The 17,039-nt window shown below is 47.6% G+C and overlaps 1 protein-coding gene across 10 annotated transcripts; it reads right to left on the bottom strand.

Moving 5' to 3' along the window:
- Window positions 1-311: 311 nt before the first annotated feature.
- Window positions 312-15,220, bottom strand: LOC104845528 (zinc finger protein 134). Of its 10 annotated transcripts, XM_064294300.1 has the most exons (4): window positions 15,105-15,199; window positions 12,637-12,723; window positions 12,325-12,393; window positions 6,733-8,982 (listed from the first exon to the last, which is right to left on the bottom strand). In XM_064294300.1, the coding sequence occupies exon 4, from the start codon at window positions 8,505-8,507 to the stop codon at window positions 7,827-7,829; it is 681 nt and encodes a 226-aa protein (XP_064150370.1). In that variant the 5' UTR covers window positions 8,508-8,982; window positions 12,325-12,393; window positions 12,637-12,723; window positions 15,105-15,199; the 3' UTR covers window positions 6,733-7,826. The 10 variants fall into 10 exon arrangements, 8 of the variants coding, with proteins under 8 accessions (XP_064150370.1, XP_064150371.1, XP_064150368.1 ...); XR_010323409.1 differs by lacking the exons at window positions 6,733-8,982; window positions 12,637-12,723 and adding an exon at window positions 1,862-4,810 and having other exon boundaries at window positions 14,787-15,220; XM_064294301.1 differs by lacking the exon at window positions 12,637-12,723 and having other exon boundaries at window positions 15,105-15,212.
- Between the last annotated feature and the right edge of the window lie 1,819 nt (window positions 15,221-17,039).

Raw genomic sequence — 17,039 nt, forward strand, 5'->3', positions numbered from 1 at the left:
GAGGCAAGAGGCCCTGGGAACCGCAGTAGAGCCGGCAAGCTGGGGGAGAGGCGATCGAGGGGAGGTGACTCGTGAGTCGCGTGGTCTGGGGAGGGCCGGCAGCGCGGAGGGCTCTGGCCAGCACAAGACGGCGCCAGTGGGGCCTGAGCCGCGGGCTGCCATCGGTAGAGCCACTAGGAGAGGAGTAACTGTGGGCGGGTGGGGGCAGGAGGCGAGCAGGACCGGTGACCAGAGCCAAGTGACAGAGCAGGGGGAACGGTGCTCACTGCCAGCTCACGGCCTGCGCGGCCCTCACCCCCTCCGCGCCCGCCCTGCGGCTTGCTATGGCCTGTCAGAGCCAAGGTGTCTACCGGCTCCTGCCTGCCTCTTCAGTCACCACGCGGCCAGGCCAGGTGCGAGCGCCACCCTGGTCGCTCTCCTGCCCTACCTCCTGCGAGATCCCAGCCGGACGGGCCTCAGTGCAAGTACCTCGAGTCCAACTCGGTGGCCGTCAAGTTCTCCCTTGGATGTTGAGCCATTTCCCTTGCTTGTCCTTGGTCTACTCCCCAGGAGACTGCCCAGCAGGACAATGCCCACCCCCACTCTAGCTCTCCCCCTAGGCTTGGACCTCAGTCCATTTTCCACTAGAGTGAGGTCCTTGGGTGGTACAAATGGTTTGTGCTTCACTACCAACCTAAAAGTTGGCGGTTCAAACCCACTAAACAGCGCCCTGCTTCTGTAAAGATTACAGCCAAAAACCCTGTGGAGCAGTTGTACTCTGTCACACATGGGGTGGTGACCTTGTATTAACTGAGGGCATCTTCAAAGATCCAATTTCCAAACAAGGTCACAGTCACGGTCACAAGTATGAGGGGTTAACCCAAAAAGGACTCCCTTTTCCACTAGAGACTAATCCTAACCCTAGTCGTTGTTTCCTCTTAGGACTCGGTTCCTGGAGAGATCTGGATGTCTATGGGCCCCTATTCCCTGAGGAAACCCTGGTGGTGTAGTGGTTAAGTGCTACAGCTGCTAACCAAAGGGTCAGCAGTTCGAATCCGCCAGGTGCTCCCTGGAAACTCTATGGGGCAGTTCTACCCTGTCCTGTAGGGTCGCTATGAGTCAGAATCGACTCAACAGCACTGGGTTTGGTTTTTGGGGTTTGCTCTTCCCTGATACTTCTCACTGGCCCCTGGGAAGGACCCTATTGGACATAAGCCACATTCAGCCCTGAGTTCTCCTCAGTCCCTACCTGGTAGTTTTTTGCTTTCTGTCCTGTTGTCCTTTGACATTTCCTTCTACCTCTCTGATTTTGTTTGGCCCAGCCTCATGAGAAAATTCGTTGTTCAGGGTGATTCTAGTCACAGGGCAACACTCCTGAGTGAATTCAGAAAAATGAAAGACGCCATTCTGGACAATAGGAAGCACCCTTTCAACTAATTGTGAGGGAGGCCTGTAAAGGAACAGTGTGGAGAGGGACGGGTTAGACAGGCAAATGGTAAAAAACGGACATGGGACCCAAAAGAGAGGTGTCTTACCTATGTGAGGGGATGGCAGGAAACAGAAGTTAGAGGAAAGGAAGCACCAAGAGATCCCATGAAAGTGTGATGGGTGGTGACTTGTGAAGTAGAGCCTGCTGGGGGATCGGTGGGGAAAAGTGCACAGGCTGAATTCCCTACACAGCGGTTTGCACTGGGAATGCCTTCCTGAAGGTGGTTTTTGGTTTACTAGATGATACTGATTTAAAAGGCAGCTGGAGAACAGTCATGGCTTAGTGTCCTCAGTGTTTGATTTCAACTCAGCTGTTAACCTTGAAGGATGGGTAACAGGGAGCAACCTCCCACAGCTCAGGTTATGTCTATTGTCCCAGATGGAAAGTCACCCTTTAATCACAAGACACAAAAACGGAAATAACTTTATTACTCACAGGTCCTAGGTGTACACAGCGAGCCTGTAGGTCTCAGCAAACGCAGGGAGGTCTGGGTGGAGAGTGTGGACCTGGGGCACACCCTTTATTAGGGTCTGAAGGTGAGATGTGGGGATATTTTTGTGGGGTAAGTGACCATTGGTCTTTTTGCAACTAGGGAGAGTGGCTACAAAAATTAAATGGGGCAGCTGTGAAGCAAAGTGGAAAACCACAGTTATCCAGGGCAACTAGCTGCAGTAGGGTGTGGCACACTTGCTGACAAGAGTGAGAAAGGGGCCCAACATGGATGCCAAGGCACCATCTAAGATGGAGGCTGGCCTATACAACTACAGGTAGTCCCCGACTTACAATGGGGTTCTGTTCCAAAGACTCCATCGTCAGTCAGTTCTGAGGGAAGTCGAATACTTTGTTTTCATTATTACTGCTTTTTATTATCAGTATCTTTATAAATCCAACCAGTAAATCATAAATACTGAACATCTGTGAGTGAACATTTGAGAATGACATCAGCAAATTACATGCTGCAACACTGTATGCAGTACATATTACTAACGATACGAGGTACAAAAACAAAAATTGGACAGTCTTAGTTAGGTCCTGCAGTTCATGGTAACCCAAACACATTAAGTCAGGGAATACCTGTACACCTTTCCCGCTAGGAGAGAGGGCCAAGTTTGGGGGCAACATCAACAGTGTGCCCAGACGAGAGAGAAATCCTTCCCCAGTGCGGAGGGTAAAAGGTCCTGCCTGAGGCTAGTTTTCACAAGGGGACTAGAAAGCATTTCTGCAGGGAATGGACAGTTCCACAAGGTGGGGACAGACATTGACCTCGGGCCGGGCTTGTAGGCAAGTGCACAGCTGAAAAGTTGAGGCACTGGGGTATAGGCCATCGGGCCATTGGCAGTAGGTTGAGCTCGGAGGGCCACGAGGTGCCAGGTGGGTCAGTAGGGCAAGACCGTGTGGAGAGTTGCCCCAGGGAAGGGACAGGTGGAGGAGAGCGAGGATTATACGGAAAGGGGATCTAGCGGCAGGTGGATGTTGCAGGAGGCTCTGAGGTGGCACTGAGGCAGGTGCAGCGGACTGCCATGGGTGTTGAAGCAGCAGTAGCAAGTGTACCAGTTGCAGAGCCGGCCATGAAGCAGGGGGCAGCAGAACGATGTTGAGCCTCTGACGTGCCAATATTCCTCAAGGAGATCCACCTGGACATTTGCAGTCAAGTCTACTTCACTGGGCACTCCACCCTAGGATGGCCAGCAGTTCATCCTTAGAGGGATAGATGCCTAGTCCATGGATTTGCCTCTCTTGCCTAAAGAGCCTCGGTCTCACCATCTGGTGGCCAACAGAATGCAGAATGTTCAGTCCAAGTTGAATGTTTGGTCCATACAATAGAACATTTCTTGTGGTTGTCAGTAGCCATTAAGTAGATTTTCAACTCACAGGGACCCGATATAACACAGTAGAACTGCCCTCATAGGGTTTTCTTGGCTGTAATCTTTCTGGGAGCAGATCACCAGGTCTTTCGCCTGCAGAGCAGTGGGGTGGGTTCCAACTGCCAACCTTCTGGTTAGCAGGTAAGCACTTAACTGTTGCACCATCAAGGCTCTTTATACAGTATTTACTACTCAGCAATAGACAATGAGCCATCATACACACAACATGGATAGAGCTCAAAATAATTCTGCTGTATGACAGCAGACCAAAAAAAGTAACCACTTCATGCTTCCATTTACATATAATTTTAGAAAATGCAAATTTATCTATAGTCAAAGTAAAGCAACGGCTGCTTAGGGAGGAGAGGTTGGAAGGACCGGGAAAGAGGGGTTATGAAGGGATACACAGTAAATTTGGGAGTGATGGATATATTCTTTATCATGGCTAGGGTAATGGTTTCACAGGTGTGCACATATACCAAAATTTATTTACTGAATTATATACTTCTAAGTATGTGCAGGTTATTCCATGTTGATTACACCTCAATAATAACAAAAATAAAACCCTTTACCATCGAGCAGATTCCTATTCATAGTGATCCTACAGGACAGAGTAAAACTGCCCGGTAGGGTTTCCAAGGAGTGGCTGGTGGATTCGAACCACAGACCTTTTGGCTAGCAGCCCTAGCTCTTATAAAAAATGACTCCACATAAAAATCTGGATTTCCAACTTCTATTGGAAACTTAGAAGACCGGGCAACCATATGGTGATTCCACCATCTCGCAGCTCTTGCCTGGGACGGGCACCTCTTCCTCAGTGGCAGGAAAATCTGGTAAGCACTCATCAGGAACTCTGACTGGGTCACCAACGCTACATCCCTGGACTACAAGACATTCTTCTCTCAGTCTTAGGGTTCTGGCCTGTGCAGCAAAGACACCAGGTAAACAGCCCACAGAGGCAACAAGAATCCAAGAAACCTTTACATTCTTTGCTCTGCCAGTGACATTGGCCGTTAACAGTGACACAACTCTAGAGAGCCTGAAAATTTCTGTATACTCTCATCCCATACAGCCATAGTGACTGGAATGTTTGTGGATGCGCTTTTACAATGGGCACATTCTCTCTAGTTTGCTGCAGTCTCCCCCAGTATCTATTTTTCACCCCCTAGTGTTTCTGTACCAATTTGATTTCCTTACTGGATGTTGTATGTCTTACAGCCAGTGACCCGTGTACCAGATTGTGGTCTTCAGGGCATGTTGCTTATTCAGAACACTTTTGACACTTTCTTCAATCTTCTTTGTTATCTTGCTTTGCACTACATTGTATTCATCCATATGGTGAAGCTTCAGGTGCCTCTCCAAATTCTCTACATGGTCTCCAATCGTATCTGTGCTGCAAATTTTACATGTGCTTTTACTTTCAATCTTTTCATACTTGAAAAATTCTCAACATGTATTTTCTCTGGTTCGTCCCATACTAGAATTCAAGGGATAAGAAATAATATTAACATTAGAGCATATTTTAACATAAAACAAAAATCCTCACAACTGGACCAATAAGCAACATTATGATAAATGGAGAAAATATTGAAGTTGTCAAGGATTTTATTTTACTTAGATTCACAATCAATGCCCATGAAAGAGGCAGTCAAGAAATCAAATGACATATTAAAAAACCCACTGCCGTCCAGTCAATTCCGACTTATAGCAACGCTGTAGGACAGAGTAGAACTACCCCATGGAGTTTCCAAGGAGTGCCTGGTGGATCTGAACTGCCAACCTTTTGGTTAACAGCTGTAGCATTTAACCACTACGCCATCAGGGTTCCCAAATGACGTATTACATTGGGCAAATCTGCTGCAGAAGACCTCTTTAAAGTGTTAAAAAGCAAAGATGTCACCTTGAGGACTCAGGTGCGCCTGATCCAAACCATAGTATTTTCCATTGCTTCATATGCATACAAAAGCTGGACAATAAATAAGGAAGGACAAAGAACTGATACATTTGAATTATGGTGTTGTGAATAATACTAAATATACCATGAAATGGCAGAACAAACAAATCTGTCTCAGAATAAGTACCAAAAATCAAACCCATTGCCATTGAGTCAATTCCGGCTCAGAGCAACCCTACAGGAAACAGTAGAACAACCCATATGGTTTGCAAGGAGTGGCTGGTGGATTTGAACTGCCGACCTTTCAGTTAGCAGCTGAGCTCTTAACCACTGTGCCAGCAGGGCTCTGGAAGAAGTACAGCCAGAATATTCCTTAGAAGTGAGGAGAGTGAGACTTTGTCTTGCTTACTTTGGACATGTTATCAAGAGGGACCAGTCCCTGGGGGAGGACATAATGATTGGTAAAGTAGAGGGTCAGCGAAAAAGACGAAGACTTCAATGAGATGGATCAACACAGCGGTTACAACAATGGGCTCAGAAATAGCCAACGATTGTGAGGATGGCGCAGGACCAGGCAGTGTTTTATTCTGTTGTACACGGGGTCACTATGAGTCAGAACCGATCCAACGGCACCTAACAAGGACATACTTCATAGTCAATATATTCCATTACAGTAAAAACAAGTCTTAGACTTTGATAACGTGAAGAAAATAGCACACATAAATACATTTGTAGAAATGAATTAAAGCCAGTACATATTAAGATGCTTCTAGTCACATATCTTCAGTATATTAGAAAAACCGGAATAACTTCAACTTTATATTCGCAGGGTTTGTCGATTTCCTCCATTTAAAGTCCCACTTTACAACATTCTTGTGTATTTACTCAACACCTTCTGTAGAAAAACCTCATTTCACAGTGATGCCATCAAGTTGTTCTCAGGGAAATAATGGTATATCAGAATTGAAACATCAATCTTTTTCCCGCTAGTTGCTGATGTTAACATTTCAATTTGTGAGATAAATATCGAATTAAAGCATGTAATTACAAAAAATGTGTAATAGTGCATTTAAATCAAAGCTGAATACAAGAATGGAATCATCAAAAAATTATATGCTATTTTCTATTTCTTGACTTAAATACCACTTAAAAAATGTGAAAAATGTACATTTAAAATGTTCGCACTCACCTGACAAATCTCTGTTTACATGAAACTGTTCACAACTCGATGCAGTTTAACCAGCTCTCTCAGATTTCTGATTATGAGTATTCTCAATCCCTTAGTATTTCTCATATCTTCGATAGGCAAAGCTCGCATTACTTTCAGAGGTCAAGCACGGAGTGGAAGGAGCAAACTCTGACTAGCCTGTGAATCATCTCGCATAACACCAGTTATCACCTACAGCTGCATAACGTCCCTTGCCAAAGCAATGAACTGTGCCTCTTACCAGCCATGTGCCAGAGAAGCATTCTGCTTACATGGGCACCAAATGAAAATCAAACACAAATGGTCCAACGGTCGTGCTTACAACTTAAAAATTATTGTTGAACCAAAAATAGCGAAACAAAAAAAACGGTTTTTGATCTTCGTTTGGGTTTGGGGAAAAAAATTTTTTTTTTTTTTTTTTTTCCTGATTCAGGTTTTGGTTTCTCTCTGGTCAAAATTTTGTTTGTTTTCCAGTTTCAGTTCCATTCCGGTGTGAAGGCCTGCTGGAAACAACTGATCCAATTCATGCCCTCCCAAACACTGGAAGTTGTCACAAAAACCAGACCCTCCTCCAGGTGATATCTAGGCCTTCAGATAACTCTGAAAACCAGACAAGATTATACCATGCATTCTTACCTAGAAGGCTTTTGGCAGCAATGGAAATTAACAAAACTGGACTGAAAACGGTTCTCTGCCAACCTGCTGTATCTTCTGAGGTACACAAAGTTAAAGGTCCCAAGCCTAATTCTGGTCTCGAACCACCCGAGAGTGAAAAGAATCTTCAAAGTTAAAGGTGGTGGAAACACTAAGAACTTTATTACCGCACACACCAGAGCAACATAAGGCAAGAATTCCCTGGGCTGGATAACTTAGAGGCTGAAAAAATTCATCACGAGCATCACTTGAGACCAACGATGTTCATGAAGAAATTAAACATTCTCTGCTAGCCACCAGCAGAACATAGCTCAGGTCCTTTTGGCCAAAGATGGGCCATGTCTACACCTACACCAGAGCGGAGGGAATGAGGACTCCATTGGACTCAGGCGTCTCATGTTTCAGTCCAGGGTATGGAGAGAAAAGCAGATAAATCTGCCTTCCCTAAGGATGGTGGGATGACTAAGTTCCCAACAGATCGTAGAGTTTAGATGGTTTCAGCCACAGGCATTGGTAGTGACCTAACTTTGACAAGGAACTTGAGCAGGTTAGAAAGTGTGACACAGTTCCTTAAAGGTTCCCACATACCTGGCACTCATAAAATACCTTGCCAGTGTGTATGTTCAGATATATGAGGTTTAACACCTAATTGCTGGCTCCCTCCCAAAGGCTAGCCACAGAGCTTCTCTCTGTGAGCATCCTGTTATCACGAACAAGAAGTGTACATTCCTGCCACTCCTAAAGCCTTCCTACAGTGTGAACTTTCTGGTGCCGAATGAGGTGGGAGCTTAAGCTGTAGGTTTTCCCACATTCACTGCACTCATATGGCCTTTCTCCAGTATGAACTCTTTTATGCCGAACAAGGTGGGAACTTCTGATGAAGTCTTTCCCACATTCGCTGCACACAAAAGGCCTTTCACCAGTGTGAACCCTCTGGTGTGCCATAAGGTCAGAACTTTGACTAAATAATTTTCCACAATCAATGCACTCATAAGGTCTTATCTCAGTGTGAATTTTCTGATGTTTAATGAGGATATACTTGTGACTGAAAGATTTCCCACATTCACTGCAATCATAAGGACTTTCTCCAGTGTGGGTACTCTCATGCTGAACAAGTGAGGATTTGTGTCTGAAGACCTTCCCACATTCGTTGCACTCATAAGGCCTTGCACCAGTGTGAACTCTCTGGTGTACGATAAGGTTGGAGTGATGACTAAAGTATCTCCCACATTCGCTGCACTTATAAGGCATTTCTCCAGTGTGGATTCTCCTGTGCTGAACAAGGTTGTCCTTGCGGCTGAATGCTTTCCCACATTCACTACACTCATAAGGCCTTTCTCCAGTGTGGATTCTCTGGTGCTGAATAAATGTGTCTTTGCGGCTGAAGGCTTTCCCACATTCGCTGCACTTGTAATCCATTTGTCAAGTACAAAAGACTTCCCCACCCTCGGTGTTCCTGTGTATCTTCTCTGTTGTGAGTGACCTTTTGTTGGAGGCTGCTTGAGCTTGCCCAGAAGTTCTTCCACTCCTCCTCGAGTGTAGAGGGCTTCTCTGACAAGTGAAATTCTTCACAAACTCTGCAGTTTTTCACAAACGAGGCTCTGCCTTCATTCCCTCTGAAAGGTTTCTCTACACTGTACTGCTTCGGGTGGTGATGAAGGTCTGTAGCGAACCACAATTGTCTCCCACATGCCCCACAGGTGTAAGGTTTCAGTTCATGGTGTGGTTCTTGGTGCTCAGCCAGGTGCGAAATGTCTTTCAAGATGGGACCGCATGTCACAAGAGTGGATCATCTGGGTGGACAAACCTGCCTTGGGAGCACTAGCCTGTGACACTCCTACAGAAGCACTCTGGTCAAAAGGTGCCCCTGCATCCTTCGCTCCACGCCAACAGCCTAAAAGCAAATAAACGCTGGTGAAGTGCATGTTAACTTTGGTGGGTGGGGGCAGCTCCATCATAAACGTGTGCCTGGAAACCCAGGGTTGAGTCCACCAGGTTGTTGGCAGAATGGAGCTGGAGTCAGGCTGAAGAAAGGCCTGTTGTGCAGTACTGAGCTCTAAGGGTCACAGAATGAGGGAGGCCTCATGAGGGGCAAAGACACAGGGATGGAGTTGGCACAGGGAGGAGAGGCAAGGTCTCCAACCTACTCCTCTGCAAACGACTTTCAGCAGGGCCCTGGCTGCTGGTGACAACTGAGTGCCATGCATAAGTTTATGTGTCCAGGCCCAGGAATATGCATATTGAAGTAAGGAGCTGGTGTTCAAGGACTATTTAAGGATATGTGCACATTTCATGACACATGTGTATAGGCCAATATTGGAGAGGGCTGCTGAGGGGGCAGTAAAAAGGACAGTGAGTGGTAGAATACAGAGAGGTGGAAGATGATCTTAGGTCGAAGTCAGAGTAAAATGACAAGTGTACAAAGTGCCAAGAATGGGGAGGAAAGAAAGAAATGAAATATGGCCACTGGTGGGCACAGAACAGGTTTCTGGTACTATCTGACACCAGCACTGAAGTCATATCCTCCCCTGCCTTCCATTCACCAGGGTCAGGTCCATCCAAGTCCCTTGCTATGGCTGGAGTCATGCCCTTCCCATGAGGCACTCAGGGATCTACCCCTTGTTCCAGTTCAGGAGCCACAGAGGACTGGGAAGATACAAGTCCAATGAGAAACATGAGGCAGGCGAGTGGAAAGCACTGGCCCGAGCAACCCGCCCATGACAGATCATAAGAAAATGAAATGTTACTAAAAGGGCCTCAGGAATGTGTCATGTAAGAATCCTTGTGGATCTCACAAGCAATGGCCACGACTGCAATTCATAGCATAGGCAGGTGCAAGGAGATGTCAGCTAGAGAAAGTGGGCAGAACCTGGGGCACAGCGGTGCCATGGATATGGACAGAGTCACAAATGGCCAGCCAAGTAGAGTGTAATCTGTTGGGTGATGGCAGGACTCTTGACCCCTTCCCAGCAAGGCTTTGGGGCAGCAAGAGTTAGGGAGTTTGGACAGCACATGAGGTAGTGCACAGCCAAGCCTGGCACCCAGAGGACTTCTGCAAGGGAGCTGGGGAAGTGGCAGTGGCCATGGTATACCTGTAGAAAAGGGACAGCAGCCCATGGGGAAAAGGGGAGGGACAATGCCCAGCCCAGGAAACTGGGTTACGTGAGAATGTTACCAAGTGAGGCCATGAATGTAAAGTTCTCCAGTATTACATCTTGATATAGCAGCTGCTGAGCCTCTTCAAGGAACCCCTACTTTTCTTGGAAGCAGCCCCTATACTTCCCAGGAGAAGCATACGAACACGTTTTCAAAGGTCACATGGCACTGCTGTAAAGTAGATAGCTGAGCTCAAGGACAGTCTCTCTCTCCAGGACCCTCCACATACCTACCCTCTGCTCGCTTTCCTCCCTAAGTTCCCACCTCAGAGGAGATACCAGGCCCTGGGGTGACTGGTGCCCACTCTCTCCTCATATCCCATTGATCATTTTGTCCAGCCCAGAACAACAACGGCCAGGTGTGCAGATAGACACCATGTAAACTCTGGGCCTAGCATGCAGGGCCCCACCCTTCTCCTGCCAGACAATCCCTTTGAGTGCCCAGACCATGCCTCTCAGATGCAAAAAACCTGAACTCCTCAGTATCTCTGAAGCCCTCAGTACCAGGGCCCTGGGGTCATGAATTCACACTCATCTCCACGTGAATGTCACTCTTTAAGTCATACCTCCCACATATCTACGGACACCCACATCACAGGTACATCCCTGGCCTCCCCACACGCTATTCTGAACACAGCATCCAGAGAATACATGGCTAATGCAACCAGGATTACATCTGGCCCCAGGTGATGATCTCCCCTGACATGGGTAGCCCTGAACCGAACTTTTAAATTCTCCTCTCCTGGCCCCATTCCTTGCTTCAACACTTCAACTTCAGCCATCCAAAACTAGGTGCAGAACTCAACTGGCTTCCACTTCTCTGTTGCACATGCTGTATCCCTCCCAGGGTACCGCCTTCTTTTCAACACCTAACCGTCATTCAAAGTCTAAACCCCTGGCCTTCCACCTCAAGCCTAGTGATACTCTCAGCTGACCTAATCTCCCCTTGAGCTAATCCACCGACATGACAGAAACTCCCCAGAACCTCCTTCCAAGGGTCCCCACAAAAGCCTGGTGAACACTCAGAGAGGTGGCTAACCACTAGCTCTGGCTTCCCTGCCATCTCACCTCTATTACTCCTATGCTTAAGTATCCATATCATTTTACTCTTGTCCTGGAAGACCACCACCTGCTAGACCCTCCTCTTCCCCTCCCACCAGGGACACTATTATGGATTGAACTGTGTCTCCCAAATACATGTGTTGTAAATCCTAATCCCTACACCTGTGGATGTAATCCCACTTAGGAATGGGGTTTTGTTATGTTAACGAAGCTGTATCATTGTAGGGTGTGTTTTAAGCCAATCACGTTTGAGATACAAAAAGAGCAGATTAGACACAGAAGCAAGGAAACACAAATAGGGAAAGACTGATGCCATGTGGAGATCACCAAGAAACCTAGGAAGAGAAACTGCAAGAGACAAGGATTTTCCCCCAGAGCAAACAGAGAGAGCCTTCCCCTAGAGCCGGAGCCCTGAATTCACACTTTCAACCTCCCAAACTGTGAGAAAATAAATTTCTGCTTGCTAAAGCCATCCACTTGTGGTATTTCTGTTATGGCAGCACTAAGAAACAAATTCAACACTACTCTCTCTTGTCTTTTAGTTGCCTACCGCCCCCACCCAGTTGGAAAGTTTAGAGCCCCCTAGTGGCATTGCCACCATGACATGCAGATTCCCACTCTAAATCTGAGGCAGAGCTCCACACTAGAGCACACACAGGCTGCCACCTTGTGTGCATGTCTCCAGCCTGAATTCCTTCCTTGAACTCCAGTCCTGTGTGTCTAGTGTCCACTGACACCTCCACTTGAGTGTCTATGGTGCACTGTAGACTCAACATGGCTAAAACCTAACTCCCGATATTACCTCTGAAAATTATTCCTACACACACGAACTTTCCCATTTCAGTTGGCTTTTCCATCCTTACACCGTCTAAGGCCAAAAATCATCCTTGACTCCTCACCTTCTTTTTCACCCTCCAAATTTGAAAATCTAGACAGTACTACTTAAAAAACATCCATGAGCCAACCACATCTCCCACCTCCACAGCCACCACCCTGGCCCAGCCACGATCAACACCCACCTGGACTGCTGCAGTAGCTTCCTCACTGGTTTCCCTTCTTCCTTCCTCACTGCCATGGTCTTTTCTCCACTGTGTAGCCAGAGAAAGACTGTTAAGACCACAGTCAGCTCACTCCCTACTCTGCTCCAAACTTTTCATAGCTCCCACCACTCACAGAATACTGGCCTAGCTCCTCAGGCTGCCACTCTAGGGCTGACTCCTGTCCCCCATTCTCTGACCCCACCAGACATAAATGAGACCTGAGGTTTCCTGAATACTCTCAGCTCAGCCTCACCTGAGCCGCCCACCTATGTCTGGGACACCAGTCCATACCTCATCCATTGCTTGCCAGAAATGGAAATTCCTCCATATGATTCCAGGACTGAGTTCAGGATACAGTGCCTTGGGTAGCTGTAGGATCTCCAGGTGCAATGGCAGGTAAAAGGGTAGGTGAAGATTCCCAGGACACCACCATTCCGCTTATCAGGTTACCAAGATCATGGAGGTGGGGTTGGGTCAGGAGGGCCTGGGACACTCTGCACTCCCTGTGTAGGGTCCACAAGCACTTCTGCCGCCATTGAAACATGGCAGGAGGAGGGAGGCTGAGTTGCAGGTGACCATGGTGGAGGTTCCCTAACCCCTGCCCTGCCTTTGGCAGGATGATTTTAGGTTGTCTTGTCTAACCTCAGATACTCAGGCTTCAGTGCTGCCTCCTACGAGCTGTGTGACCTTGGACAAAGACCTGTGCCTCAGCATCCTCATCTGTAAAGTGGGAACAGTAATCGTACCCACATCATAGGGCTCTAGTTTGTATCAAACACATTACTACACGTGAAGTGCTATGAATCAGCTATTACCATCCACAAGTCTAACACTTGAGCAAATGTTTTCGGTGATGGGTTTTTGAAAATTCGGGTGTGTTTTACCATCTTTTAAAGCTTTTAAGGAAATGCCATATTTAAAACTTTACACTGTAATCAAATACTTAGAGACAAATTAAGTTTCATCCAATTACTAAGTGTTCATCTAAGTTTAACTTGTTATATTTATTCACTTTTAATTTTTACTTGCCTACCTATGTATACTTGCCAGGTAGACATTAGTCCATCTACCCATCCAGCTCACCTGCTACTTACTCCTCTGAAGGGTAAGCCTGCTGAGGGTCCTTCACTGGAAAAGTTTATCACCTCTTCTTACCAGAGGGCTGAGGGAACTGAGGCACTGGAGCTCTAGTCAGGGCTGGGCCTGGTCTACCTGTCTGGCTGATCTTTGTTTTGCTTCACAGGCAATGCCCACGAAGGCTTGCTGAGCCTGCAGGGTGGCAAATTCACAGTACCCCACGCCTCAGTGTCCACCTCAGGTCAGTCTCCAAATGTCCTCCTGCAGACACCAGCTAGATTCCGTTTATATTCTAGGACTCCTCCCTTCTAGAGGGAGTCTCGAGTATTACACTCCCCCCTCCGCCCCCCTCCCCGCCCTTCTTCTCTGCCCTCCGGCCCCAACCCTCAGCTTTCTCACCTCAGGGACTAAAAAAAAAAAAAAAAAAAACCCAGTGCAGTCGAGTCGATTCCTACCCATAGCGACCCTACTGGACAGGGTAGAACTGCCCCATAGAGTTTCCAAGGAGCACATGGCAGATTCCAACTGCCGACCCTTTGGTTAGCAGCAGCCGTAGCACTTAACCACTACGCCACCAGGTTTCCCCTCAGAGACTAAACGAAATAAAAATCCTTAAGATTCCTCTCCATAAATCTGATCCCTAGGTCTTCGTCAACTTGGATCAGACTACAATCCCTCATACGCTGGAGCTCTCCAGCCCACCCGCTTCCCCAGGACTCCAGACCTGCATGGCCGGCTGCCCAGGCAATGCCTCCACCTGAGACATTTTTGAACAAATCACCGTGTCCAAAACTCAAGTCCTGTTCCCCCTGGGAACGTGCTCCCTGTTTTGATTTACCCAACCCAATTCTTCCCATGTTCAGGGAAGAAAACAAGCTTTACTTTCACTGACAGCCACATCTTACGCAGCACAAAATCCTGTTGGTTCCTTCTTTAACAAGCTACCCAGGGTCGAATCCCTTCGCCCCCTCGCCTGTCAACGCTCCGATCCAGCCACCACCGCACACTCCTGCAGTCAGTGTGCTGCAGCAACATCCTCACTGGTCTCCCTACCTCCATCATTATCATCCACACCCTACACTTGTCTGTTCTCCCCTATGGAAACTTTGGGATACTTTTACAATTCCCAATCCAACCACGTCCCTCCAATGTCCGAAACCCTCCATGGCTACAACTCCTCAGCCTGTCATCCCAGCGTGACGACTTCTCACGCTCTCTGCTCCCTGCATATCCGAGAACCCCAAAATGTCCCGAAATGCTCTTGGCTCAGCCGCATCGCCGATCATTTGCATTTCCTGGCCCCCGTGCCTGGAACATTCTCCCACACCTCATCACACCCTCTCAGAAATGAGTACGACACCTACGATCTCCTCACTGTCCTGGATACTGGATACTGGGGCTGCAATGACCTGAGCAAGCGCCCCTTATTCGAGACTTGATAATTCGGAGTTGGGAATCGGGACGGATGAGGTCCTGGGGAACGCTGGGTACATCACTGCGGACGCTGCCAAAGGAGCCTCTGGACTGTATCCGGCGGTGAGAAGCGAGCGGTCAGATCGGAACGCGGGCACCACCGTCCCCAGTCCGGCCTTGGAGGCGGCGAGGTCACTCCAGGCCCCACCACCCGTGAAGTCTCATGATTACCTCTGTGCAAGGGAGACAACGTTTTCCCGCTCACCTACCGGCTCCTGTTAACCTTGAACCCGACCCAGGGCTCCGGAACATCGGCTCAGGTAAAGCAAGCCAAGAACTGACAAAATGTCCACCGCGAGCAAGATGCCGGAAGTCACGCTCAGACGTCTGCCGCACGCACGGAAACGCCCCTCTCCCGGGCTTTCATTGGCCCAGTGCCACCGCTAATCGCATAGACTTCTGGGCAGTGTAGTTCTCACTGCGACTGGGCTTTGGGGAGGTGCCCATGCCCTCACGTAGAGGGCAAAGGCAAGTTGGGCTTTAGAGTGTTGCAGCCAAATAGTACCCCAGGTGGTCTTAAACACTAAGATGCACCAATTGGTCTCAACCCACCTGGATCAAAGGAGAATGAAGAACAAACACCAAGGACACAAGGTAATTATGAGCCCAAGAGACAGAAAGGGCCACATGAACCAGAGACTACGTCATCCTGAGACCAGAAGAACTAGATGGTGCCAGGCTACAACCGATGACTGCCCTGACAGGGAACACAACAGAGAACCCCTGAGGGAGCAGGAGAGCAGTGGGATGCAGACCCCAAATTCTCATAAAAAGACCAGACTTAATGGTCTGACTGAGACCAGAAGGACCCCGGTGGTCATGGCCCCCAGACCTTCTGTTGGCCCAGGACAGGAACCATTCCCAAAGCGAACTCTTCAGACATGGATTGGACTGGACAATGGTTGGAGAGGGATGCTGGTGAGGAGTGAGCTTCTTGGATCAGGTAGACACTTGAGACTATGTTGGCATCTCCTGCCTGGAGGGTAGACGAGAGGATAGAGGGGGTTAGAAGCTGGCGAAACGAAATGGACATGAAAAGAGAGTGGAGGGAGAGAGCAGGCTGTCTCATTGGGGGAGAATAATGTTTTTTTTTAATTGGGAGTATGTAGCAAGGTGTATATAAGTTTATGTGTGAGAGACTGACTTTAAGTGTTTTCACTTAAAGCACACACACACAAAAAATCAACAGGAAAAAAAAAAAACAAAACAGTACCCTAGGCTCCGAGGACCGGTCGGGGCTTCTATCCTCTTAAAGGACCTGCACACAGATTTCATGGACTGCAGTCTGCACAGATCACAGAAAGGTTGAGAGACATATTCTCTCAGTTTTTCCCCAAAACTACAAAACCAAATAAACCTACCACACCAAATATTGCTCTGGGTCCACTCACTCACTCATAGCTGTCAATTAATAACTATTTCTTTGTTACTTTTTAAATACATGTAAAATCAAGATCTGGAGTCAGTTTTACAACCTTCAGCTGTCAGGGGCAATAAAAAATTGTCCCCACACAAGGCCATGGCACAGAAGGAGAGATGTTGGGGCACCCTGAAGCAGGTGGACTATTATGGCGCTCTGCTATTGGTTTCCTGAGAAAGTCTTCTCCTCCCTGTTGATTGTGCCAACAGAGCCAGCGACACTGTTTTTCTAGATATTTTTTTATTCTACATCCTGAGATACTTAACACTTTCATTTTAAGAATCTGAGACCGCTCTGAAAAGGAGTGTGACTATTTCCTGCCTGGACAGTGCCTATCGTTTTCAAAGTCAGAGCACATGATCAAAGGGGAAATCTGAACCACAAGATAAAGGTTTGGGACACCACGAGGTCATCTTGCTGGAAAGTGATTGTTATTTTACCTGTTATTGTAAGTGTAGTGTGTGGCGGGATGGGGGGTGGGATTGAGATTATCCCTGACAAACACTTGTGAAACGAAATTTCTCAAAGTTATTCATAAGGACGATGTAGTTATTTGAGGATGTTGTTGCCGTTAGATGCCACTGAGTTGGTTTTGACTTACAGCGAACCTGTGAACAACAGAACAAAACACTGCCCAGTTCTGCACCATCTTCACAGTCATAGCTGCTTGAGCTCATTGTTGCAGCCACTGTGTCAGTCCATCTTATTCAAGGTCTTCCTCATT

Source organism: Loxodonta africana, chromosome 11, assembly GCF_030014295.1.
Source record: "Loxodonta africana isolate mLoxAfr1 chromosome 11, mLoxAfr1.hap2, whole genome shotgun sequence".
Classification (NCBI taxonomy): domain Eukaryota; kingdom Metazoa; phylum Chordata; class Mammalia; order Proboscidea; family Elephantidae; genus Loxodonta; species Loxodonta africana.

Excerpts from the sequence above, each read along its gene's own strand:
- LOC104845528 (XM_023543633.2), bottom strand. The coding sequence starts at position 8,507 with ATGGATTACAAGTGCAGCGAATGTGGGAAAGCCTTCAGCCGCAAAGAC.